The sequence below is a fragment of the Dendrobates tinctorius genome, unplaced genomic scaffold (genome assembly GCF_039654945.1).
Source record: "Dendrobates tinctorius isolate UK_male_01 unplaced genomic scaffold, ASM3965494v1 ptg000065l, whole genome shotgun sequence".
NCBI classification, from domain to species: Eukaryota; Metazoa; Chordata; class Amphibia; order Anura; family Dendrobatidae; genus Dendrobates; species Dendrobates tinctorius.
The window spans coordinates 23,526,778-23,553,744 of NW_027361733.1; the positions used below are offsets into that span (position 1 = coordinate 23,526,778).

At 46.7% G+C, this 26,967-nt stretch overlaps 1 protein-coding gene across 5 annotated transcripts in view; it reads right to left on the reverse strand.

Annotated features, from left to right (window-relative positions):
- Positions 1 to 205: 205 nt before the first annotated feature.
- HCK (HCK proto-oncogene, Src family tyrosine kinase) overlaps positions 206 to 26,967 on the reverse strand; it is a 50,296-nt gene continuing 23,534 nt past the window's right edge. For all 5 annotated transcript variants that reach the window (XM_073580729.1, XM_073580730.1, XM_073580726.1 and 2 more), the window contains 10 exons: positions 11,156 to 11,186; positions 5,358 to 5,457; positions 4,937 to 5,035; positions 4,331 to 4,434; positions 3,926 to 4,075; positions 3,332 to 3,484; positions 2,184 to 2,443; positions 1,936 to 2,089; positions 1,725 to 1,856; positions 206 to 1,587 (listed from right to left, as the gene is read on the reverse strand). In XM_073580729.1, the coding sequence (XP_073436830.1) occupies positions 1,385 to 1,587; positions 1,725 to 1,856; positions 1,936 to 2,089; positions 2,184 to 2,443; positions 3,332 to 3,484; positions 3,926 to 4,075; positions 4,331 to 4,434; positions 4,937 to 5,035; positions 5,358 to 5,457; positions 11,156 to 11,186 (1,386 nt within the window). In that variant the 3' untranslated portion in view covers positions 206 to 1,384. The remainder of the gene's footprint in view (positions 1,588 to 1,724; positions 1,857 to 1,935; positions 2,090 to 2,183; positions 2,444 to 3,331; positions 3,485 to 3,925; positions 4,076 to 4,330; positions 4,435 to 4,936; positions 5,036 to 5,357; positions 5,458 to 11,155; positions 11,187 to 26,967) is intronic.

A 26,967-nucleotide genomic window follows, 5' to 3' on the forward strand; every position in this document is an offset into this window, starting at 1 on the left:
GTATTATGTAGGCGCTGTATAATGGTGTGCTTAGCATAGAGCAGCATTATGTAGGACATACACAGACCTGCATGGCCATCACGTGAGATGATCACACACAACAAACACTAGTGCATTATGTGCTGTATTCCCTATAGTAGGGACAGATTTAGTAAATATATAAAAAGACACAATTGCAATGTGAAAGTGATGCTATAAGCCTTGCTCAGTGAAAATGGTTTATCTATAGAAAATAGTGATTACACACGAATGGTTTAACACCAGTGTACTCAGTACTGAGCGACAGTCTCCCACATATACAGTGTGCAGGATTCAGGTGTATTCGGTGCTGCCGTAAACATCCAATGTACACAGCGGTGTAGCAAAGTTCCCATTGTACATAGTGCTGGCACAAAGTCTCAGGTGTTTGCTCACAAGTCTCCTGTGTAACCTCTGCTGGTTCAGGGTCTCCATTGTCCTCAGTGCTAGTTCAGTCTTCATTGTACACAGTGCTGGTTCATGGTACCTGCCGTACACAGTGCTGGTTCTCAGTCTTCAGTGTTTATTTGGCGTTCACAGTCTGCACACTTTTTGTTCAGGGTCTGCGGTGTACTCAGTGATAGTTCAGTCTCCATTGTACACAGTGCTGGTTCATGGTGTCCATTCTATACTGTGCTGGTTCATGGTCTCCATTGTACACAGTGCTCGGTCACAGTCTCCAGTGTTTGCACAGAGTCCACAGTTTGCACACTGCTTGTTCAGGGTCTGCGGTGTACACAGAGCAGGCTCAGTCTGCAGGTGTACGCTCTGATGCCCCAGTCTGCAGGTGTACGCTCTGATGCCTCAGCCTGCAGGTGTACGCTCTGATGCCTCCGCCTCCAATACATGCCGCTGGTTCACTCTCCAGTCTTCATAATGGAGGCCTGATTTGCAGGCACCTAATGTCGCTGGAAGGGTTTCAGAGTCTATAATCACAACCCAATAATACCAGTATATACAGCACCGGTTAGTTTTGTGCCACTCGGCTTTTGGTGCCACATTTTCTATGCCAGTACCGACAGCGTTGAACACACCGTCAGCACAATACTAAATATAGTTTCTGCTCTAACATTATACAAAGAGTTATAAAAGTCTCAAATTCAGGATTTTTAATCTATAATTATAGATGTAACTGTTCATCGATCTTCTCTGTTAACGAATCAATTGGCAGATATTGATTTGATCTGCCGCCATCCGATTGGCATAAAGGCAACGGTGTTAATAGGCAATACCCCATAAAGGGCGGGCAGCAATTATACACCGATTATTAGCATTTGGAACAGTATATTGCGCCACTGATGGTTTGCAATGATGCGGTTTGGCGACAGATTTGGATAGTCAGTGGCAAAAAGGCACAACCTGGCACTTATGGCTGCTGCTGGTACTGGCTTTCCGTGGCAGTGAAGAAATCCTCCAGGACGCCTTGCAAATATTCAAAGGTTGGTCGCTGCTCTGAGTTTTGTTGCCAGCACTGCAGCATGATGCCGTACAGCTCCTGAGGGCAGTTGGCTGGGCATGGCATGCGATACCCACGCTCCAGAGCGGTGATTACTTCCAGATTGGACATTCCTGGAAGAAAAGCAAATAACTTTTATTCATGTCCTGCCATTGACACTTCTCCTGTGCGTTCGTGGGAGATACTTTGCTCCGATTCCTTATTCTATTTGTTTCAGCCCACTTCTGCCTGCAAAACATGATGCTCTCACCTGGATACGGGGTCCTTCCATACGTGATAATTTCAGTCATTAAGATTCCAAATGACCAGACGTCAGATTTGATGGTGAAGGAGCCGTAGTTTGCTGCCTCGGGAGACGTCCATTTAATGGGAAACTTGGCACCTAAAATATCAATAACATCTGTCCAGATGGCACCTGACTTTACCAGACACAGCTTATCCCCATTACTGCTGATAGTTACCCTCTCGTGCTGTATACTCGCTATCCTCAATAACTCGAGCTAACCCGAAGTCTGCGATTTTACATGCCAGAGATGCGGACACCAGGCAGTTTGCGGCTCTTAGATCCCGGTGGATGTAATTCTTCTGTTCAATGAACCACATCCCCTCCGCAATCTGTGGGTGTAAAAAGGAAGAAAATGTAAAAAACAAAACCATAAGCCGTGATCTTGGAGGTGACCCCAATACTACCCGACTCTGTGAGCCTCACCTGGGCAGAAAAGTCGATAAGCTGGGGCAGTGACAGGCAATTCCCTTCCTGGCTCTTCAGGAAGTCTAGAAGGCTGCCCTTCTCCATGTACTCAGTGATGATGTATATGGGCTCCTCCAGGGTTACTACGGCATGAAGACGGACGAGGCGGTCATGCTGCAAGCTCTTCATAAGGTTGGCTTCTTCCAAAAAGGCCTCAGGGGACATACTGCCTGGCTTCATGGTCTTCACTGCCACCTGTGTGTGCCCATTGTATGTCGCTTTGAATGAGAGATGCACATAGGTGAGTGTACAATAATCACCAGGGAGTGTATCTAAGCCTTCATGTATCATACTGTCTGCTCAGAATAGTATCTAATGTATGATACTGGCTGAAGACCTAAGATATCTCAGCCTATTGTGTGTGATATTGTCTGCTCATCTGCTTATCTAAACAGATGATGTCTGTTGAGTTGGTGTACCTAATCCTATAAATTGTGATATGAGTATCCACTGAGCCACTGTATCTAAGTCTATTGTGTGTGATATGAGCTGCTTTATCTAAATTTATCATATCTGTCTGCTAAAATTGGGGAATCCATGCTAATCATGTATGATAGTGTCTGCAAAGATGGTGTATCTTAGGCCTCTTTCACACTTCATTTTTTTTAGTATCAGTTCAAATCCGCCAAAAAGTCAGAGAAGCGGATCCGTTGTGAAGTGATGCGAACGGATGGCACAGGATCCGTTTTCAGACGGATCCTGAAAATGAGGAAATATAAAGGAACTGGTGGCCGGGAAGGAGAGAGAGAGGAGAGAGAGGAGAGAGAGAGAGGAGAGAGAGGAGAGAGAGGAGAGAGAGAGGAATTTGGGGTTAAATCAGTGTCTGGAGGATCCGCCAGAGAAAAAAACGTTGCAAGCTCCGTTTTGAAATCTTTGAGGATGGTGACGGACAGCAACTTTTGGCGGATCCTCACAAAAAACGGATGCAACGGACAGCAATCCGTCACAATCCGCCATTAATGCAAGTCAATGTGGAAAAAAACGGATCCTCAAAAGAAAATTGAGGATCCGTTTTTTTCAAAACCTGGCGGATTGTGACTGAAAAAACGGAAGTGTGAAAGAGGCCTAAGCCTTTTTATGAGTGATACTGTCTGCTGAGGACATACCCAACCAAACATCTCCAAACTGTCCAGCTCCAAGCTTCTTCTCCAGCTTCAGCGATTCCCTCAGGACCTCCCAGGCGTCCTTCTCCCATGGTTTCTGTGGACGAGCCGTCTTACAAGCCTTGGTGAGATACTGGCACAAGCCGTCCATATTACCTGAGAAGGTAAATCAGACATAAATCCTAAAGCTACGGCCACCTGACTTACAAATTGTTCCTCCTGATTAGGAGTCTATTCCAAGCGCAACTACTTGAAATCATTAATATTAATGTCTAATGTCATTAAATTCCACATCACATTCCCGTTTGCTGCTTGCAGTCAATGAATGGAAACATTCTTGGAAGAAAAAAAAAAATCTCCTGATCGTGTGCTATTCAAACACAGTGTTTGTGACCGACCGTATACCATAACATGGCGTGCAGCTTTGTGAGCGAAGCATTATCTGGGCAGGTTCTGGAGAAAATCAATGAGTGTTTCCATTCAAGTAGAGCAAAAATCGTCTTGGGCATCTAGAGTTACCTGCTCGCATTCAGCTGCATATAGCTTCCCCTAAATAAAAAGATTTTTCCCCCCCATTTTAACCATTGCCCATCTTACTTTTATAATAGCTGACCAGCTCCTGCAGAGAGCTGAAAGTTTTGCGAGGAGAGACGTAGAAACCTCCATTATCCAGGGTGCGGATTTTGTAATGCTTCACCATGTTCCCAGACTGAGAATTGTAGTCCCTGACCGAAAGTGAGTAACAACCTGAAAAAATAACAGTAGGTGACCTGATATCAACCAGCAGGTGGCAGCAGAGAGATATAAAAGCCTGTAGCAAGTGAAAAGTGCAGCAGCTTTGGATGTGACTGGAGTATTGAACATCATTTTATAGCGACCAGTGCCATCCTGGTTCACTCCATATAGTTTGTTCTCATGGTTCTGCCGTCCTCTCCCCAAACTTTCATACTTATGAAACCCAGTAGTTTTGTAGATTGACATCAGGAACCCTATATGTTGCACCTTTCATGGTCTCACTGTCCCGTATCATGAATGCTCCGGCCTGGTTCTCGGAGGACAGCAGCTGCCGCTCGGCCTCTTTCCGACCAATGCCCTTAAAATACCATCTGTGAAAATAAAACAAAGAAATTCTCTATTTATTAAATGGAAAATTGACGATTTGCTCAAATTCAGGGCTGCTTGACACTTTCATGTTGCTGTGAAATTCCAAATCTGCTATTTCAAAGACCAGTGAGATATTACAAATTGTTTTTATGGTAATGGGTAACAATTCTCTGCTGACTCATTTCATAATATATTTTTATAGTAGTGCACAAATCGCAAAGAAAGATATTAAAAGATTCTGTCTACCTACAGCCACCACTAGGGGGAGCTGACTGCATACTGGACTCAATAATAACTATGTGTGCACTGAGCTCATGAGTCTACAGGAAACTACGGGCACCTAGATTTTTATAACCTTACTGGGGGATTTGGCGCTTTATATATGAAAAGCGGAGCTCTGGTTGCTATAAAGATATATCATGAAATGAATCAACGCAATCTGCTTTATGGGACAACTAGCAGACCTGTTTACTTCAGACAGCACCTGCGTAAAGGGATACTCACTCTTCAGACTCCAGGGAATCAACGCGTCCCACATAATTGCTGGGGATATAACCTTCTTGTCCTGTAAGGATCAGACGGGCTTTCCACCATTCTCCAGACCTATAGCAAGAAAAAAAAAGTTATAACAAACTGTTATATATATTGACAGATTGGAAGGGAAATAGTATATCTAGGTTATAGGGAAGCTACGGTAAAAAAGGAGCCGAGTTTTGCACTGGAATAGTTTCTACAAGTGCTGATGTTCCTTTTGGGATAGAATTCTTCTAGTATTGGGCACCACGAGAAGACAGTCACCCTTGTTCTCCAGTCTGGGGTGCTGTTCCGCACTTTGCAGTGAGGTGGGGACACAGCAGCTCAGACCACTGCACTGGAAAAGCACAGACATAAGTACATCGTGAGCCTGTAATAATCGAGTACTTACTCCTCAAGAAGCTGTAAATTATCTCCTTTCTGAAATGTCAGATCATCCGGGTGCACGCCGTCATAATCGTACAAAGCCACGAGGACGACGGGATCATCGCCTGCGAGCAAACACGCCAAGTGTGAATATACCCGCACCATGGAGCAATGTGGTACTGCCTGCTGAGCCGTGCATCTAAGCCCATCATGTGTAATAGTGTCAGCTGAGCTGCTCTATCTAAGCCCATCATGTGTAATAGTGTCAGCTGAGCTGCTCTATCTAAGCCCATCATGTGTACTAGTGTCAGCTGAGCTGCTCTATCTAAGCCCATCATGTGTAATAGTGTCAGCTGAGCTGCTCTATCTAAGCCCATCATGTGTACTAGTGTCAGCTGAGCTGCTCTATCTAAGCCCATCATGTGTAATAGTGTCAGCTGAGCTGCTCTATCTAAGCCCATCATGTGTACTAGTGTCAGCTGAGCTGCTCTATCTAAGCCCATCATGTGTAATAGTGTCAGCTGAGCTGCTCTATCTAAGCCCATCATGTGTAATAGTGTCAGCTGAGCTGCTCTATCTAAGCCCATCATGTGTACTAGTGTCAGCTGAGCTGCTCTATCTAAGCCCATCATGTGTAATAGTGTCAGCTGAGCTGCTCTATCTAAGCCCATCATGTGTAATAGTGTCAGCTGAGCTGCTCTATCTAAGCCCATCATGTGTAATAGTGTCAGCTGAGCTGCTCTATCTAAGCCCATCATGTGTACTAGTGTCAGCTGAGCTGCTCTATCTAAGCCCATCATGTGTAATAGTGTCAGCTGAGCTGCTCTATCTAAGCCCATCATGTGTACTAGTGTCAGCTGAGCTGCTCTATCTAAGCCCATCATGTGTAATAGTGTCAGCTGAGCTGCTCTATCTAAGCCCATCATGTGTAATAGTGTCAGCTGAGCTGCTCTATCTAAGCCCATCATGTGTACTAGTGTCAGCTGAGCTGCTCTATCTAAGCCCATCATGTGTAATAGTGTCAGCTGAGCTGCTCTATCTAAGCCCATCATGTGTACTAGTGTCAGCTGAGCTGCTCTATCTAAGCCCATCATGTGTAATAGTGTCAGCTGAGCTGCTCTATCTAAGCCCATCATGTGTAATAGTGTCAGCTGAGCTGCTCTATCTAAGCCCATCATGTGTACTAGTGTCAGCTGAGCTGCTCTATCTAAGCCCATCATGTGTAATAGTGTCAGCTGAGCTGCTTTATCTAAGCCCATCATGTGTAATAGTGTCAGCTGAGCTGCTCTAAGCGCATCATGTGTAAGTGTCAGCTGAGCTGCTTTATCTAAGCCTATAATTTGTGACACTGTCTGCGAAACCAATGTATCTAAGCTTACTGTAGGCAATAATGACAGCTAAGCTGTTGTACCTAAGCCTAACGTGTGATAATGTCACTGGAATTACTGTATCTAGTGTAAAGCAGTGGTGTCCACGCTGTGCAGTTATGAGGCAGTGACCCAAGCAAGTTCAAAACAAAAAGGGTTTTAATGTCCAACAAAACTCACTCAGTACGCTGTATCTTCCGGATCGCAGCCGGGTAAACAAAACATCAGTCCAGGGCAGTTGCCGTGAGCGACGTACTGCCGGGTATGCAGGGAGGGTTGCCAGTACCTTTGGCTCCATTGGCCGTGTTAACTCACACAGGGCGTGCTCTGCAGTTCACCTATTTCCTCACCAGAGCAACACTGACCAAATCACAAGGCACTCCAGCGAATCTAATACATTTCAGAGCACACCCGGCAGTACTTCGCTCACGGCAACTGCCCTGGACTGGCGTTCTGTTTACCGGTGTCATATGTGAGGGTCGCTATGTGTCCTCCAGGATGTGCTCTGAAATGTATTAGATTCGCTGGAGTGCCTTGTGATCACAGCAATATGCCTGTGACTCGCAGGGCAGAATAAAAGTAAGTTCAAACCTGGTCAAGCTATTTGAACCAAGGAGTTTGTTTAGGAAAACCCGGTATGGGCTTTTATTTTTGAAACAAACTGCAGGAAGGTACTGGGGTCCGGTCCGTTTCCTCCAGCCCAGGTCTTATGAGTGGCCTATGGCTACAGGTTGGAAAAGGAAAAAAACCCTGCTGGGAGGATTGATTTGGTCAGTGTTGCTCTGGTGAGGAAATAGGTGAACTGCAGAGCACGCCCTGTGTGAGTTAACACAGGGCCAGCGGAGCCAAAGGTACTGGCAACCCTCACTGCACACCCGGCAGTACTTCGCTCACGGCAACTGCCCTGGACTGGCGTTTTGTTTACCCGGCTGTCATATGTGAGGGTCGCTATGTGTCCTCCAGGATGTGCTCTGAAATGTATTAGATTCGCTGGAGTGCCTTGTGATTTGGTCAGTGTTGCTCTGGTGAGGAAATAGGTGAACTGCAGAGCACGCCCTGTGTGAGTTAACACAGGGCCAGCGGAGCCAAAGGTCTAATACATTTAATACATCTAATACACTCCAACGGATCTAATACATTTCAGAGCACATCCTGGGGGACACATAGCGACCCTCACATATGACACCGGTCACTGCCTCACACTAAGTATAGCTAAATCTAGTAAGGCCTCCTTCACACATCAGTGTCTCCGGTCCGTTTGGTGACAGTTCTCACACATACCGGAGACATGTACACACGTAGACCCATTTAAATGAATGGGTCTGTGCACATGTCAGTGTGGTTCCACGGACCGTGTGTCTGTGGGCAAAACACGCTGACATGTCCTTTTTTACCGTCGCCATGGATGGAAAAACGTCCTGCACACGGAGAACACACATTGATGTCCTCCATGTGACACGTATCAGGACCAGGGAAGAAGCGCTACAGTAAGTGCTGTTCACCGGCAGCAGGTGCTGAAGACGGCTCTCATCATTCTCCAATGCTCTGCCAGCAATCAGCAGTAGCAGAGGAGAATGATGAGAGTTATATTAAAGTCCGAAAGGTGACAGCAGGTGGGTGCTTTTGGGACAATTACTCCAATCATCTGACACTTGCTGCCACCACTAAAATTACCGTATTTTTCGGACCATAAGACGCACTTTTTTCCCCAAAATTTTTTGGGGAAAGTGGGGGGTGCATCTTATGGTCGCAATATACTAACCTCTGATGATGGCTGGAGGCTGGTGCGGGTGCCGCGGGGCTCTGTAGTGCGGTGGTGTCAGCGGGCTGTGCTCCGGTGCAGGGGTAGCGGCTCTCTGTGCTCCGGTGCAGGGGCGGCGGCTCCGCAGGCATTTCCTCCAAGCCCGGAGGCCCCCGCACATCCCTTGCTGGCCGCCCAGACAAGATCTGAACCTGCGCATGCGCCGTCCCCGGACCGGCGGCCATCTTCCCAGCGTCCATGTTCCTGGAGGCCACCGCAACATGGCGGCGGCCAGCAAGGGATGTGCGGGGGCCTCCCGGCTTGGAGGAAATGCCGCCGCCACCCTCACCCCACAGAGCCCACCTGCCCCAGCACAGCTAGCACAGCCCAGCTGCCCCAGCCCCAGCACAGCCCAGCTGCCCCAGCCCCAGCACAGCCCAGCTGCCCCAGCCCCAGCACAGCTGCCCCAGTCCCAGCACAGCTGCCCCAGCACAGCTGCCCCAGACCCAGCACAGCTGCCCCAGCACAGCCCACCTGCCCCAGCCCAGCCGCCCCAGTACAGCCCAGCTGCTCCAGCACAACCAACCTGCCCCAGCACAGAGCCGCCACCGCACGAGCCTGGACCACTGAATGACCACTGTGACCACTCCTCCACCTGTGCCGGATCCCTTCCCAGGTAAGCTGAATTCGGACTGTAAGACGGACCCCCATTTGACACATTATTTTTTTCCCTATTTTCCTTCTGAAAATTGGGGTGCGTCTTATAGTCCGAAAAATACGGTAACAGTAGGTGCGGATGATCGCGGTATTCCACAGCCGCCATATGCTATCTAATAAAATAAATGAATGAAAAACCCGACATGGGCTCCCCCTATTTTCTTCAACCAACCAGGCAAAACTCACAGCTGAGGACTGCAACCCTCAGCTGTCAGCAAGGTTTGTTATCAAGAATAGAGTGGTCCCAACGCTGTTTTTTTAAATTATTTAAATAAATAATTTAAAAAACCGGTGTGGGGTCCCCCCCCAATTTTGCCAACCAGCCTTGCTAAAGTAGGCAACTGGGGGCTGCTATTCTCAGGCTGGTAAGGGGCCAATAATATAGGCCACCCCAGACTAAAAACAGGTCTTGATGATGTCACCGCTGGTGAATGATGCTGCGCTCTCAGCAGCTCATTCACAAGTGGTTTTCAGCCGGGACGGTTGCATCTTGGCACTGTCCAGGTTGGAAAATATTTAGCCCCTAGAAATGGATTATGGCGTGAGACACAACGATGGACAGGTATGGTATATTGTTGTTTTTTATTTTATTTTTATTACAGGAGATCAAGGGATTCGCTTGGATTAGGCAATGCGGAAAGTATGGTTTAATTCATATTAATAAAGCAGTCTGTGTAATTTTTTCAAATAAAGGTCTTTATTCTGGCTGTGTGTGTTTTCTTACAATGTGACTATAGGATTAGTAATGGAGAGGTGCCTTATAGACGATTCTCCATTACTAAGCCGCGGGGTTTATGTCACCTAACAATACAAAGGTGACATCAACCACACAAATATTACCTCACTTCCCACCGCTACAGAGCAAGTGGGAAGAGCCAGGCAAAGTGCCAGAAAAGGCGCATCTAATAGTTGCGCCTTTTCTGGGAAGCTGTAGGCTGCTGTTTTTAGGCTGGGGCGGCCTATATCAATGGCCCCTTACCAGCCTGAGAATACAAGCCCCCAGTTGTCTACTTTTGCAAGACCGGTTGGCAAAAATGGGAGGGACCCCACACAGGTTATTTTAAATTATTTAAATAATTTAAAAAAAAACAGCGTGGGGACCCCTGTATTCTTGATATCCAACCTTGCTGAAGCTGACAGCTGAGGGTTGCAGCCCCCAGCTGTGTTTTTCTTGGTTGGCTAAAGAAAATAGTGGGCAACCCATGTCTGGTTTTTCATTCATTTATTTAATTAGATCGCAGGCGGTGGGTGAAGAAAACCCCGATCATCAACTCCTGCTGTCACTTTTATTAGCAGCAGCAGGTGTTGGATGATGGGGGTAATTGTCCCAAAAGCCCCCACCTGCTGTCATCATTCTGACTTTAATATAACGCTCATCATTCTCCTCTGCTCGCTGGCAGAGCAGGGGAGAATGATTAGAGCCGTCTTCAGCACCTGCTACCGGGGAACAGCGCTTACTGTAGCGCTTCTTCCCCGGCGGCCGTCCGTGTGGTACTGATGCCGCACACGGTTGCCAAACGTGTGCCGCACATATTAAACACATGGACACGGATATCTCCATTACCATTTTTTCCGGTACTGGAAATATCAGGACATGTGAAAGAGGCCTAAATCTGACACTACATGCTGAGGTGTTGCATCTAAGCACATCATGTGTGATACTGTCTGCTGAACTGCTGGATCTAAACTTATTGTGTAATACTGTCTGCTGAGATGGTGTATTCAAGGCTATCACATACGATATTATCTGCTTAGCTGTGTAACTAAGCCTATCATTTGTGATACTGTTTACTCAGCTGTGTATCTAAGCCTATCATGTGTGATACAGTTTACTCAGCTGTGTATCTAAGCCTATTATGTGTGATACCACCTACTACATTCCCCATCATGTAACGTTTCTGAGTTGCAGTTCATGAATTGTCTTCTGACTGGCTGTGATGCGGCCGCCCTACGGTCCTCCTCTCCCACTCTCGACCACTCCTGATGGTGGTCACTTACCTCCAGCGCCAGTGACTTCTTTTGGTTTCTTCTGTAAAATAATCAATGCACAAGTAAGAATAACTATCTGGACATGTAATCATACAAGCACAGTAATCAATGACGACAGAAGGGGTTAAATTAAAGGTATTGTCCAGGATTAGAAAAACATGCCTCTCTTTTTTCAGAAATAGTGCCACCACTAGTTCCAGGTTGTGTGTGGTATTGCAGCTTTTGCACCACTCACTTGAATAAAGCTCAGCTGCAAAGCCAGACACAACCCATAGATGGGGTGGCGCTTTGTTTAGAGACAGGTAGGTACGTTTTGGTTTGTTTTTTTTAATGTAGACAGCTGTTTTCAGTATTTGTAAAAGTTAAGGAGTGATAAAACTCTGACAAGCATACCAGCATTTTATAATGTAACTGTTATTTAAGCAATTCCCTGGTAGAATCATTAGCAGTAAATCGGGAGTAGGGTATTTAGGGGCGGGTTACACTTTAAGATGCAGAGACCATTTACATAACAGTTTGGAGAAGTGTCAACTCTTCCGTTCACAGCAAGGGTGAAGCAATTAGGGTTTATTGCATTCGCTTCCTATATATTTGATGCAATCTTTCGAAAATGAAGTTTTGCACATTCGCCTCTAATTAGGGAACTTCCAAGACTTTGCTTCAATTTACCAGCAGACCACTAAATAAAATCTCCACTTTTTGCAAGATAAGAATATTTTGCCAATAGTTCATGAAGAAAGAGGAACCGGGCTTGTCATGTATAGGAATAACGACTTCTATAGAAGCGCTCGTTATTGCCAGGGAGAGGGCTCATCACTGCCAGGGAGAGGGCTCGTCACTGCCAGGGAGACGGCTCGTCATTACCAGGGAGAGGGCTCGTCACTGCCAGGAAGAGGGCTCGTCACTGCCAGGAAGAGGGCTCGTCACTGCCAGGGAGGGCTCGTCACTGCCAGGGAGAGGGCTCATCACTGCCAGGGAGGGCTCGTCACTGCCAGGGAGAGGGTTCGTCATTGCCAGGGAAAGGGCTCGTCATTACCAGGGAGAGGGCTCATCACTGCCAGGGAGGGCTCGTCACTGCCACGGAGAGGGCTTGTCATTGCCAGGGAGAGGGCTCGTCATTATCAGGGAGAGGGCTCATCACTGCCAGGGAGAGGGCTCGTCACTGCCAGGGAGGGCGCTCGTCACTGCCAGGGAGAGGGTTTGTCATTGCCAGGGAGAGGGCTCGTCATTGCTTGGGAGAGCGCTGGTCATTGTCAGGGAGAGGGCTCGTCATTGCCAGTGAGAGGGCTCATCATTGCCAGGGAGAGGGCTCGTCATTGCCAGGGAGAGGGCTTGTCATTGCCAGGAAGAGGGCTCGTCACTGCCAGGGAGAGAACTGGTCATTGCCAGGGAGAGGGCTCATCATTGCCTTGGAGAGGGCTCGTCATTGCCAGGGAGAGGGCTCGTCATTGCCAGGGAGAGGGCTCGTCATTGCCAGGAAGAGAGCTCGTCTTTGGCAGGGAGAGCGCTTGTCATTGCCAGGGAGACGGCTTGTCATTGCCAGGGAGGGCGCTCGTCCCTGCCAGGGAGGGCGCTCGTCATTACCAGGGAGAGGGCTCGTCATTGCCAGGAAGAGGGCTCGTCATTGCCAGGGAGAGCGCTTGTCATTGCCAGGGAGACGGCTTGTCATTGCCAGGGAGGGCGCTCGTCACTGCCAGGAAGGGCGCTCGTCATTGCCAGGGAGAGCGCTCGTTATTACCAGGGAGAGCGCTCATCATTGCCAGGGAGATGGCTCGTCATTGCCAGGAAGGGCGCTCGTCATTGCCAGGGAGGGCGCTCGTCATTGCCAGGGAGAGCGCTCGTCATTACCAGGGAGAGCGCTTGTCATTGCCAGGGAGAGCGCTCATCATTGCCAGGGAGGGCGCTTGTCATTGCCAGGGAGAGGGCTCATCATTGCCAGGGAGAGGGCACGTCATTGCCAGGGAGAGGGCACGTTACTGCCAGGGAGAGGGCACGTCATTGCAGGGAGAGGGCTTGTCATTACCAGGGAGAGGGCTCGTCATTGCCAGGAAGAGGGCTCGTCATTGCCAGGGAGAGCGCTTGTCATTGCCAGGGAGAGCGCTTGTCATTGCCAGGGAGACGGCTCGTCATTGCCAGGGAGAGCACTCGTCATTGCCAGGGAGGGCGCTCGTCATTGCCAGGGAGAGCGCTTGTCATTGCCAGGGAGAGTGCTCATCATTGCCAGGGAGAGGGCTCGTTAATGTGATGATTCTTCCTGCAACAGGAAAGGGAAAGTCCTACTGTCACCCTTACCCTTTTTGTGGCTCCTAAAAAAGACTTTCAAGGTATTTGCTATGAAAGGTTGATGACAGCTATAAGGAAATGTCTAGGCTGTCAGATATGCCGTCTCTCCAATGTGATTGTTACAAGATGTGAACACAAACGTTCCAGGTAGCAATTCTACAGGGTGGGCCATTTATAAGGTTAGACCTGGGTGGGCCATTTATATGGATATACCTAAATAAAATGGGAATGGTTGGTGATATCAACTTTCTGTTTGTGGCACATTAGTATATGGGAGGGGGAAAACTTTTCAAGATGGGTGGTGACCATGGCGGCCATTTTGAAGTCGGCCATTTTGGATCCAACTTTATAAATGGCCCACCCAGGTGTATCCATATAAATGGCCCTCCCTGTATAAAGCAGATGACAGCAGCTATTTCTGCCGCTATTCCTGCCCTTAGGAATGAAGCCACGTACAGTCCTTTGCAAATATATAATTTCCATCTATTGATGCTAGATAACACATGACAGCTGCTCCTTCTGCCATTACAGATCACAGAAGGGGTGAGACTTCTATTTGGGACTATCAGCAGCTCTGTGATGTTCAGGAGACCTCCTGAGAATAAATTCATTCCAACAGCCCATTCCAGTATGGCAGCAGCTTCTTCTATAGGAAGGCTGTCAAGTGTACACTCCACAAACCACTGAACACCAGAACTGGAATACTAATAATGGGGCACCAATTATGGGACACTAAACCATTATACACTAATACTGGGACACTAAACCACTAAACATTAATTCAGGGACATTAAACCACCGGCCACTAACATTGAGAAATTAAACCACAGATAGGACACCAAGATTACAACACTAAACCACTGGGCACCAATAGTGGAACACTAAACCCAGGGCCAATTTTAGACAAAGTGGGGCCCTGGGCAAAAGTTTAAAGTGTGGCCCTAAATGCTCACATATTGCACCAGCACACAAATATTTTGGTTGTATTTACATGCTCTGGGTTCAGGCCCCTAAACGAGTATGATAGACAATATTGAAGATGCTCAACACTTGTTTCTCGGCCTCTTAACAGCGGCTGAGGAAGAATGATGGGCACAGACTGATCACTAGTAGATCAATCTGTCCTCATACAGTATAATGTTATCAGCAGCATATCTGCAGTTTTCACCGGGCTATGTGCTGCTGAGAACAATGATTTCTGTTCCAGCATAAACAATCCAATCACTTGATGAATAAGCATTTTGCTTGTTGAGTATAATACACCTGATAGTCCTCCATATAGTATAATGTATCCCATAGTCCTCCATATAGTATAATGCATCCCATAGTCATCCGTATTGTATAATGCACCCCATAGTCCGGCATATAGTACAAGGAACTGCTCATAGTATAAAGCACCCCATAGTCCTTCATATAGTAGAATGCATTCCCCATAATTCTTGATACAGTATAAAGCAGGTCCTATATATATACTAGCTGAAGAGCCCGGCGCTGCCCGGGCATAGTAACTAACTGTGGTTAGTTATAGCAAATTATAATTATCCTCCATCCCATAGCCCCGTGCCCATATACCCATCACACATCCTCCATCCCATAGGCCCGTGCCCATATACCCATCATACATATCCTCCATCCCATAGTCGAGTGCCCATATACCCATCACACATCCTCCATCCCATAGGCCCATGCCCATATACCCATCATACATATCCTCCATCCCACAGTCGAGTGCCCATATACCCATCACACATCCTCCATCCCATAGTCCATTGCCCATATACCCATCATACATATTCGCCATCCCATAGTCGAGTGCTCATATACCCATCACACATCCTTCATCTCATAGTCTCGTGCCCATATACCCATCATACATATCCGCCATCCCATAGACCCGTGCCCATATACCCGTCATACATATCCTCCATCCCATAGTCCCATGCGCATATACCCGTCATACATATCATCCATCCCATAGTCCAGTGCCCATATACCCATCACACATCCTCCATCCCATAGTCCCGTGCCCATATACCTGTCATACATATTCTCCATCCCATAGTCCCGTGCCCATATACCCGTCATACATATCCTCCATCCCATAGTCCAGTGCCCATATACCCATCACACATCCTCCATCCCATAGTCCCGTGCCCATATACCCGTCATACATATCCACCATCCCATAGGCCCGTGCCCATATACCCGTCATACATATCCTGCATCCCACAGTCCAGTGCCCATATACCCATCACACATCCTCCATCCCATAGTCAACCATTATGACGTCATAATGAGCGGCGGGGCTTGATGACATCAGCGTCGCCATGGCAACCACTGAGACATCATAATGAGGGGCCGGGCTTGATACGCACACACAGTTTCCCCAGTATGTAGATAGGGGCATTATGACATCATAATGAGGGGCGGGGCTTGACACGCACACACTTTTTCCCCAGTATGTAGATAGGGGCAAAATTGTTTGGTGAATTGGAACGCGCGGGGTTAAAATTTCGCCTCACAACATAGCTTAGGATGCTCTCGGGGTCCAGACGTGTGACTGTGCCAAATTTTGTGGCTGTAGCTGCGACGGTGCAGATGCCTATCACACACACACACACATACACACTTTGAGCTTTATATATTAGATATATATATAGCACATATAGTATAATGCAGCCTCCATATAGTATAATGGACCCCATAGTCCTCAGAATATAATGCAGCCACCCCATAGAGCATAATGCAGCCCCTCTCAGTGTATAATGCAGCCGACCCATAGAGTATAATGCAGCTCCATATATAGTACATATAGTATAATGCACCCCATAGCCCTCAGAGTATAATGCAGCCACGCCATAGAGTATAATGCAGCCCCCCTCAGTGAATAGAGAAGCCCCCCTCAGAGCATAATTCAGACCCCCTCATAGAGTATAATGCAGCCCCCATAGAGTATAATGCAGCCTCCCTCATAGAGTATAATTCAGCCCCCTATATCATACATATGAAATAAAATAATGCACCCCATAGTCCTCGGAGTATAATGCAGCCGCCTCATACAGTATAATGCAGCCCCCCTCAGAGCATAAAGCAGCCCACCTTAGAGCATAATGCAGCCCTTCTCATAGAGTATAATGCAGCACCCCCTCATACAGTAAAATGCAGTAACCCGCACAGAGTATAATGCAGTCCCCAATAAAGTATACTGCAGTTGCCCCCCTTAGAGTATCATGCAGCCCCCATAGAATATAAAGCAGCCCCATATAGAATATAATGCAGCCCCCAATAGAGTATAATGCAGTCACCCCATAGAGTAAAATGCACCCCCCCACATAGAGTATAAAGCAGTCCCGCCATAGAGTATAATGTAGCCCCCTCCATAGAGTATAATGCAGTAATCCTCATAGAGTATAATGCAGGCACCTCATAGAGTATAATACAGACCCACAGTCCTGCACTATTATAAAAAAATCCAATACTTACCTCTCCCTGTTCCTCTGCTGCTCCAGTCTCTGCAGCATGTCTCAGCAGCTCCGCTGCCGACACAGCGTTGTGCGCATTGAAGTGACATCATTGTGCGCCCGCTGCATCAGAGGGGGAGTGATGGGAGAGGGAGTGTCACCTGACGCGCTCTTCTCCATCATTGCTTTCAATTGTATCAGCATCTATGATGCCGACATAGTTGAATGCGCAATGCTGGAGGGGGCGGCACTGGTGCCGGTCCCCCTGACTCACGGGCCCCATATCAGTCACTGGCTGGGGGCCCTAGGCAGATGCACCAATAGTGGGACTCTCAACCACTGGGCACCAATAGTGAGACACTAATCCACTGGACAACAATAGTAAGAGACTAAATCACTGGACAACAATAGTGGGACACTAAACCACTGGGCACCAATAGTAGGACACTAAACCACTGGGCACCAATAGTGGGACACTAAACCACTGGACACCACTAGTTGGACACTAAACCATTGGGCACCACTAGTGGGACAGTAAACCACTGGACACCACTAGTTGGACACTAAACCATTGGGCACCACTAGTGGGACAGTAAACCACTGGGCACCACTAGTAGGACAGTAAACCACTGGGCACCACTAGTGGGACACTAAACCACTGGGCACCAATAGTGGGATACTAAACCACTGGACACCAATAGTGGGACACTAAATCACTGGGAACCAATAGTGAGACACTAAACCTTTTTCATGATTGTTGTCCTGTGCAAACATGTTCATGATCAGAACTTATATGTCTTTTTACCTTGTAAACAGGGACGTGCTGCTGACAACATGATGCTGTATGGGAACTGAGCAATTGTATTTACGCTACACCTTCCCCATACAGTTTTGTCGACTATGTGAACAGGCCACTAAATTACCACGGATCGACCAGTGCTCATTAATGGCCAGTGTAAATGGGCCTTGAGCCTGAGATATTAAACAATACTATAGTAGGATTGCGACAATAAACCCTTGCACATCAATACTGGATACTTAGACTGGGACACTTAACCACTAGACTCCAGGACAAAGACACTAAACCACTAGACACAGGTCCTATGCACTAAATGACTTCAGACCAGAAATTGGAGAAGTAATCTCCTGGATAGAGGTGAAGAGGCAGTAAACCATTGGAAAGTGGTAAACCATTTACAATGGGAATGAATTATCAAATTGGACCTACTCTATATAAAAAAAGAGAGTGAGCGTGCTGATTGTGGTTTCTGCAAGCCATCCAAAAATAGATGATATCAGCTGAAGGCCCATTATATCAAGTTTTACATAAGGGGAAGTTGGAAAACGGCACTTGTGGTTTGACAGTCACACACGTCTTCTGAGAAACTAAACACTGGCCGTAATGTCATGAGGTGGACTAAAGGCTGGGACACTAATGAGCAGTAACCTGACATGATGGTGGATAAGGCCAACATGATGGAGACACAAGGATGTCATTCAACACATGCAAAGCAGATGAGGCAGGATGCAAAGCTGCTTGGTGTTAACTTTTTATTATTAATATTTATTTATATAGCACCATTGATTCCATGGTGCTATACAAGAGAAGGGGTTACATACAAATTACGGATATCGCTTACAGTAAACTTGACACTCTAGTGGTGTCGAAATTTGCAACTGATGCCAAAGAGTGTCTGTCTAACCTGGAAGGTGTGACCGATGGATTGGACAACGAGAGGTCATGCTGTCGAGTCACACGCCGGGCACATTTATGGTCTTGACCACCCAAATCTTTCTATTTTGCCTATTTTGGTGGAAACGTTAAAATTAATACCCCCATGCTACCCTATAACGCTTCCGCTCATATATCATCACTAATGGGGTCCAAATCAGTGTTTGCCATCCATCCTTCAGGTGTTAATTTGGCCTTAATATCCAAACATTTTTTTCTTCATCTTTTTCAATGTCACATGTCAGCTATAGGTTTTTTTTATTTTATTTTTTGTACACTTAGCTGTATGGTGGGCATGTTTTTTGGTATTGTATTTGTCACTGGCATAATTTTGGGTTACATACAACATAATACATAACTTTTATTAACTCTTTATAGGAAGAAGTAGAAAAAAAGACACCCATTCTGTTGTATTTTTCGATATTTTACGCTTTTCATTTGCTATAAGTGTTCATTTTATTTTGTGGATCAGCACGATTATGATGATACCAAATTTCTATAGGTTTATCTCTGTCTTATTACTTTTATACAATAAATACTCTGTTTGAAAAAAAAATGTTTTTGTATCTCCATGTTCAGAGAGTCATGAGTTTAAAATTTTCCGTCAATGGAACTTATTTTGTGCATGACCAGATGTGGGTCTCACTAATACCTTTTTTGGGTACATATAAATTTTTGATCTATTTTTTTTGTAGGGGGATTGAACAAAAAAAATGCAATTCTGGCCCATTTTTTTTTGCGTTCTCCATGCAGGATTAGTAATTATATACTGTAGCTTATATAGTACAGGTCAATACGATGATGACACTTAAATTTTTTTTTTTATTTTGCATCATGATCTGAGAGCCGTAACATTTTTATTATTCTGGGTAACAAGCCGTAATCTTTATTGGTAACATTTTGGGATACGTATCTTTTATATTTAATTTTATGTCTGGTGACATGAACAAACATTACAATTCTGTTGTACTTTTTTGTATTTTTTTTTTTTACAGCATTTACAAAGCAGGATAATTCATGTTGCATTTTTATTTTATTGGTTGTTCTGGACGTGATTCTACAAAATATTTGTTGTAGTTTTTTTTTTTTTTAAATTAAAAATTAAAAAATTGGGGGGAGGGGGGGTGTTAGATTTTTCTTAAATGATTAAAAATATTAGTCCCTCAAAGGAACTTGAACACAAAATCTCTTGATTGCATTAATAAAACCCTGCACTACTTATGTAGCGCAGAGCATTATCTAAGCCTATTAGGGAAGAATCAGACAGCCATATAACTTGTATGAGGATCGTAACGCAATGTTCGAACTGGAAGTTGGTTCTCCCGGCCTAAGCGTGACACCTGCATAGAAATACATGCTGTTACAATAGGGTCGGGAGAGCCGATGGCCATCCCGAGCACTGCAAAGCGATCCTCGTCTGAGTTATACGGCCGTCTGATTCTTCTCTTAGTGTATCAGGCACAGTCGATTAGTCACTTACCTATCGTAGACACGGAGGCCATTTTTAGGCCTCCAGGTGTCAAATCCACTATGGACGCCCCGCAATCTCGCTGTGGTACGCCGCAAAAGTGACAGAGGCAGAGATATTCCATTGTCACACTCCTTACATGCAACAGGAAAGATGTATATCTTTGTACCGTGTTAGCCAGTAGATAGAAAAATATTCAGGATTGAGAGTCCTCAGTAGTTGATACCTTTTAATGGCTAAAATGTGTTACCATCTTTTCAGTTAGCCATTAAAAGGTATCAACTACTGAGGACTCTCAATCCTGAATATTTTCCTTACATGCATTAACTGAGCCACTGCAAACACTGACAACTCTGAATTCCCTCTTCTATAACTTTGGCAAGTAAGCAATGCTATTAGGCAGCGATAGTCGAGAGAGAATCCTGATACTGGGGTAAAGAATCACTGGCTTTTCACGTCTTGTGGCACATACTATTAGGATGTGAAAAGTCAGTGAGGTGATGGGATGTGGTTATGATGAGCACACATATATGCTTTTGAAGTAGACAGTTCAGAACACTCCCGTGTGCTACATTATTTATACACTATATCTATAAAGGATGCAAGCAAGGAAGGTCTAAAAAGGGGTCAAATTGGCTTGAATGTGCCGTAACTGTAGGATCTGACAGAACCTATTTCGTGGCAGTGCAGGGGCACTTCACATTAACCTGATGATCAGTAAAGAATTCCTTCCTTCTGCCAATTTGTCCGACTTCTGGAACTCGGGATATTACTGATCATCCCATATTGAAGAGATCTCTGCTATCGCCTTGGGCTTGCTCGATTTAAAGCAACAAGTAAATGGGTCTCATTTAGGGTATATAGTACCATTTGTGCAGACGAAGACGTGCACAGAACGTGTCCTCACCCTATGGGATATTACAGTTGGGCAGAAATAGCGTAATGCTAGTCCATTTTTTTCCAGATTAAATCCCTGAATATATTGCTCAAATTGTAACAGTAATGGGTAGTATTAAAGGGGTTGTCCGCCATCAATAAGTCTTCACCCCCCCCGCCCCAGTTTGGCATGAAAAAAAAAAATCCAAGCTATACTCATTTTTATACTGTAGTCATAGAGTATATGGTATAATAATATACTATATACAGTGGGGAAAAAAAGTATTTAGTCAGTCAGCAATAGTGCAAGTTCCACCACTTAAAAAGATGAGAGGCGTCTGTAATTTACATCATAGGTAGACCTCAACTATGGGAGACAAACTGAGAAAAAAAAATCCAGAAAATCACATTGTCTGTTTTTTTTTTCATTTTATTTGCATATTATGGTGGAAAATAAGTATTTGGTCAGAAACAAGCAATCAAGATTTCTGGCTCTCACAGACCTGTAACTTCTTCTTTAAGAGTCTCCTCTTTCCTCCACTCATTACCTGTAGTAATGGCACCTGTTTAAACTTGTTATCAGTATAAAAAGACACCTGTGCACACCCTCAAACAGTCTGACTCCAAACTCCACTATGGTGAAGACCAAAGAGCTGTCAAAAGACACCAGAAACAAAATTGTAGCCCTGCACCAGGCTGGGAAGACTGAATCTGCAATAGCCAACCAGCTTGGAGTGAAGAAATCAACTGTGGGAGCAATAATTAGAAAATGGAAGACATACAAGACCACTGATAATCTCCCTCGATCTGGTGCTCCACGCAAAATCCCACCCCGTGGGGTCAGAATGATGACAAGAACGGTGAGCAAAAATCCCAGAACCACGCGGGGGGACCTAGTGAATGAACTGCAGAGAGCTGGGACCAATGTAACAAGGCCTACCATAAGTAACACACTACGCCACCATGGACTCAGATCCTGCAGTGCCAGACGTGTCCCACTGCTTAAGCCTGTACATGTCCGGGCCCGTCTGAAGTTTGCTAGAGAGCATTTGGATGATCCAGAGGAGTTTTGGGAGAATGTCCTATGGTCTGATGAAACCAAACTGGAACTGTTTGGTAGAAACACAACTTGTCGTGTTTGGAGGAAAAAGAATACTGAGTTGCATCCATCAAACACCATACCTACTGTAAAGCATGGTGGTGGAAACATCATGCTTTGGGGCTGTTTCTCTGCAAAGGGGCCAGGACGACTGATCCGGGTACATGAAAGAATGAATGGGGCCATGTATCGTGAGATTTTGAGTGCAAATCTCCTTCCATCAGCAAGGGCATTGAAGATGAAACGTGGCTGGGTCTTTCAACATGACAATGATCCAAAGCACACCGCCAGGGCAACGAAGGAGTGGCTTCGTAAGAAGCATTTCAAGGTCCTGGAGTGGCCTAGCCAGTCTCCATATCTCAACCCTATAGAAAACCTTTGGAGGGAGTTGAAAGTCCGTGTTGCCAAGCGAAAAGCCAAAAACATCACTGCTCTAGAGGAGATCTGCATGGAGGAATGGGCCAACATACCAACAACAGTGTGTGGCAACCTTGTGAAGACTTACAGAAAACGTTTGACCTCTGTCATTGACAACAAAGGATATATCACAAAGTATTGAGATGAAATTTTGTTTCTGACCAAATACTTATTTTCCACCATAATATGCAAATAAAATGAAAAAAAAAAGACAATGTGATTTTCTGGATTTTTTTTTCTCAGTTTGTCTCCCATAGTTGAGGTCTACCTATGATGTAAATTACAGACGCCTCTCATCTTTTTAAGTGGTGGAACTTGCACTATTACTGACTGACTAAATACTTTTTTTCCCCACTGTATCTAGTTATACTGTATACGGGGTAATAATATACAATACATCTAATTATACTGTATATGGGGTATGCATGGTCCTCTTACCCTCCTTTTGGGATATGCATGGTCCCCTCACCCCCCAGTCCTGGTATGCATGGTCCTCTAACCCCCCAATCCTGGTATGCATGGTCCCCTCACCCCCCTATCCTGGTATGCATGGTCCCCTCACCCCCCTTTCTTGGTATGCATGGTCCTCTCACACCCCAATCCTGGTATGTATGCTCACCGTCACCCCCCTTTCCTGGTATGTATGGTCCCCTCACCCCCCCAATCCTGGTATGCATGGTATCCTCACCCCCCTTTCCTGGTATGCATGGTCCCCTCACCCCCCTTTCTTGGTAAGCATGGTTCTCTCACCCCCCAATCCTGGAATGCATGGTCCCCTCACCCCCCTATCCTGGTATGCATGGTCCCCTCACCCCCTTTCTTGGTATGCATGGTCCCCTCACCCCCCAATCCTGGTATGCATGGTCCCCTCAACCCCCTATCCTGGTATGCATGGTCCCCTCACCCCCCAATCCTGGTATGCATGGTCCCCTCACCCCCTATTTTGGTATGCATGGTCCCCTCACCCCCCAATCCTGGTATGCATGGTCCCCTCACCCCCCAATCCTGGTATGCATGGTTCCCTCACCCCCCTTTCCTCACCCCCCTTGGATGCCGTCGGGATCCAAAATGGCGTCGGCGAAATCTCGCGAGATTTCGCCGACGCCATTTTGGATCCCGACGTCCTCCACGCCGGCGACATGTTCTTGCGGCGACGCCATCTTGACTATCGCGGGATTTCGCCGATCCAAAATGGCGTCGCCGCAAGAACATGTCGCCGGCGTGGAGGACGTCTGGATCCAGGATGGCGCCGGCAGAAGAAGATGTCGGGGATCGTGGATCAGCGGCGATGACGGCGTGAGTATGAGAGACGGAGTGAGAGAAGGGGTCGTATGTGGAGTGAAAGAGTGAGTGGAGATGGTGAAAGGTGAGAGGAGTGTGTGTGTTGAGCGTTAACATGGAAAGAGGTGTGCGGTGACGTCACCGGTTACAACTGGACGGAAGTTGTTACAACCGGAAGCTGCTTAGGGCATTTATTATTATAGATATCTAGTTATACTGTATATGGGGTAATTATATACTACATATCTAGTTATACTGCATATGGGGTAATTATATACTATATATTTAGTTATACTGTATATGGGGTAATTATATACTACTAGATTATGGCCCGATGCTATCGCATCGGGAGGATGCGATAGCATCACACCTCTTGCCATGTTAACCCTCAACACACACACTCCTCAACACACACTCCTCTCACCTTTCACCATCTCCACTCACTCTTTCACTCCACATACGACCCCTTCTCTCACTCCGTCTCTCATACTCACGCCGTCATCGCCGCTGCTCCACGATCCCCGACATCTTCTTCCGCCGGCGCCATCCTGGATCCAGACGTTGTCCACGCCGGCGACATGTTCTTGCGGCGACGCCATCTTGAGTATCGTGAAATCCCGCAATAGTCAAGATAGCGTCGCCGGAAGAACATGTCGCCGGCGTGGACGACGTCGGGATCCAAAATGGCGTCGGCGAAATCTCGCGAGTTTTCGCCGACGCCATTTTGGATCCCGACGTCGTCCTCGCCGGCGACATGTTCTTGCGGTGACGCCATCTTGACTATCGCGGGATTTCGCCGATCCAAAATGGCGTCGCCGCAAGAACATGTCGCCGGCGTGGACGACATCGGGATCCAAAATGGCGTCGGCGTAATCTCGCGAGATTTCGCCGACGCCATCTTTTTGGATCCCGAGTCGTCCACGCCAGCGACATGTTCTTGCGGCGACGCCATCTTGAATCTTGCGGGATTTCACGAAATCCAAGATGGCGTCGCCGCGAGAACATGTCGGCGGCCTGGAGAACGTCTGGATCCAGGATCGCGGCGGCGGAGGAAGATGTCGGGGCAGCGACGATGACGGTGTGAGTATGAGAAACGGAGTGAGAGAAAGGAACGTATGTGAAGTGAAAGAGTGAGTGGACGTGAGTGGAGGTGAAAGGTGAGAGGAGTGTGTGTTGAGGCGGTGTGGTGTGTTGAGGGTTAACGTGCGTGTGTGTGTTGGTGACGTCACCGGTTACAACTGGACGGAAGTTGTTACAACCGGAAGCTGGTTAGGGCATTTATTATTATAGATGATGAGGAAGAAGCCGTCTGTTGTTGGCGGTGATGGCGTGTAGAGGCTTCTTCAGCCAATGTAATAGATTTAGAGTTAGGGGATTCGTGTGTGAGACGACGGCGTTTATAAGCCTTAATCTTGTCAAGTCGATGCTGTTTTTCCTCAGGAGTCTCATTAGCACGGCGTTGTTTTTGTCGTAGTGCTAAAGCTGCTTTCCTTTCACTGGCATTGGCATACTGTGCATCGGTATTGAATGGTGGTATTGATAGGGCAGAAACAGATTGCTGATTAGTTATGTCAGTGAACGGCATATGGGATGAAGTGTAGCAGTAAATTGTTCCACATGCTGATGTGGAAGCATCCTGTTGTGAGTCTAATAATAATGATGAGGAAGAGGCCGTCTGTTGTCGGCGGTGACGGCGTGCAGAGGCTTCTTCAGCCAATCTTATGGATTTAGAGTTAGGGGATTCGTGTGTGAGGCGACGGCGTTTATAAGCCTTAATCTTCTCAAGGCGATGGTGTTTTTCCTCAGGAGTCTCATTAGCACGGCGTTGTTTTTGTCGTAGTGCTAAAGCTGCTTTCCTTTCACTGGCATTGGCATACTTTTTGTTATGACTCATGTTGGCACAGGTAAAGGAGTCTATTTGGCAGTTATCTGGCAGTGAAGAAGGCGTCCTGGAGTATTGTAGAGTAATCAGATACTAATTGACCCTGTAATTGCCCAGCAGTAGTTATGAAGTGGTAGTGGCAAATTGGCCCTGTAGTTAGACACCGGCAGAGGAGCAAGGCAGCAGTAGTTATGGCGGTAGAGGCAAATTGATCCTGTAATTAGACACCGGCAGAGGAGCAAGGCAGCAGTAGTTATGGCGGTAGAGGCAAATTGGCCCTGTAAATTAGACACCGGCAGAGGAGCAAGGCAGCAGTAGTTATGGCGGTAGAGACAAATTGGCCCTGTAATTAGACACCGGCAGAGGAGCAATGCAGCAGTAGTTATGGCGGTAGAGGCAAATTGGCCCTGTAATTAGACACCGGCAGAGGAGCAAGGCAGCAGTAGTTATGGCGGTAGAGACAAATTAGCCCTGTAATTAGACACCGGCAGAGGAGCAAGGCAGCAGTAGTTATGGCGGTGGAGGCAAATTGGCCCTGTAATTAGACACCGGCAGAGGAGCAATGCAGCAGTAGTTATGGCGGTAGAGGCAAATTAGCCCTGTAATTAGACACCTGCAGAGGAGCAAGGCAGCAATAGTTATGGCGGTAGAGGCAAATTAGCCCTGTAATTAGACACCGGCAGAGGAGCAAGGCAGCAGTAGTTATGGCGGTATAGGCAAATTGGCCCTGTAATTAGACACCGGCAGAGGAGCAAGGCAGCAGTAGTTATGGTGGTAGAGGCAAATTAGCCCTGTAATTAGACACCGGCAGAGGAGCAAGGCAGCAGTAGTTATGGCGGTAGAGGCAAATTAGCCCTGTAATTAGACACCGGCAGAGGAGCAAGGCAGCAGTAGTTATGGCGGTATAGGCAAATTGGCCCTGTAATTAGACACCGGCAGATGAGCAATGCAGCAGTAGTTATGGCGGTAGAGGCAAATTAGCCCTGTAATTAGACACCGGCAGATGACCAAAGCAGCAGTAGTTATGGCGATAGAGGCAAATTGGCCCTGTAATTATACACCGGCAGAGGACAAAGGCAGCAGTAGTTATGGCGGTATAGGCAAATTGGTCCTGTAATTAGACACCGGCAGAGGAGCAAGGCAGCAGTAGTTATGGCGGTATAGGCAAATTGGTCCAGTAATTAGACACCGGCAGTAAACAGGCATAGGACCAAGGCAGCAGTAGTTATGGTGGTACAGGCAATGCCAAGCGTCCGCACAGCAAGTCGGCGTGAGGTAAATGACGCAATTTCACGAATGCAAGATGGCGTCGGCGGACGTCG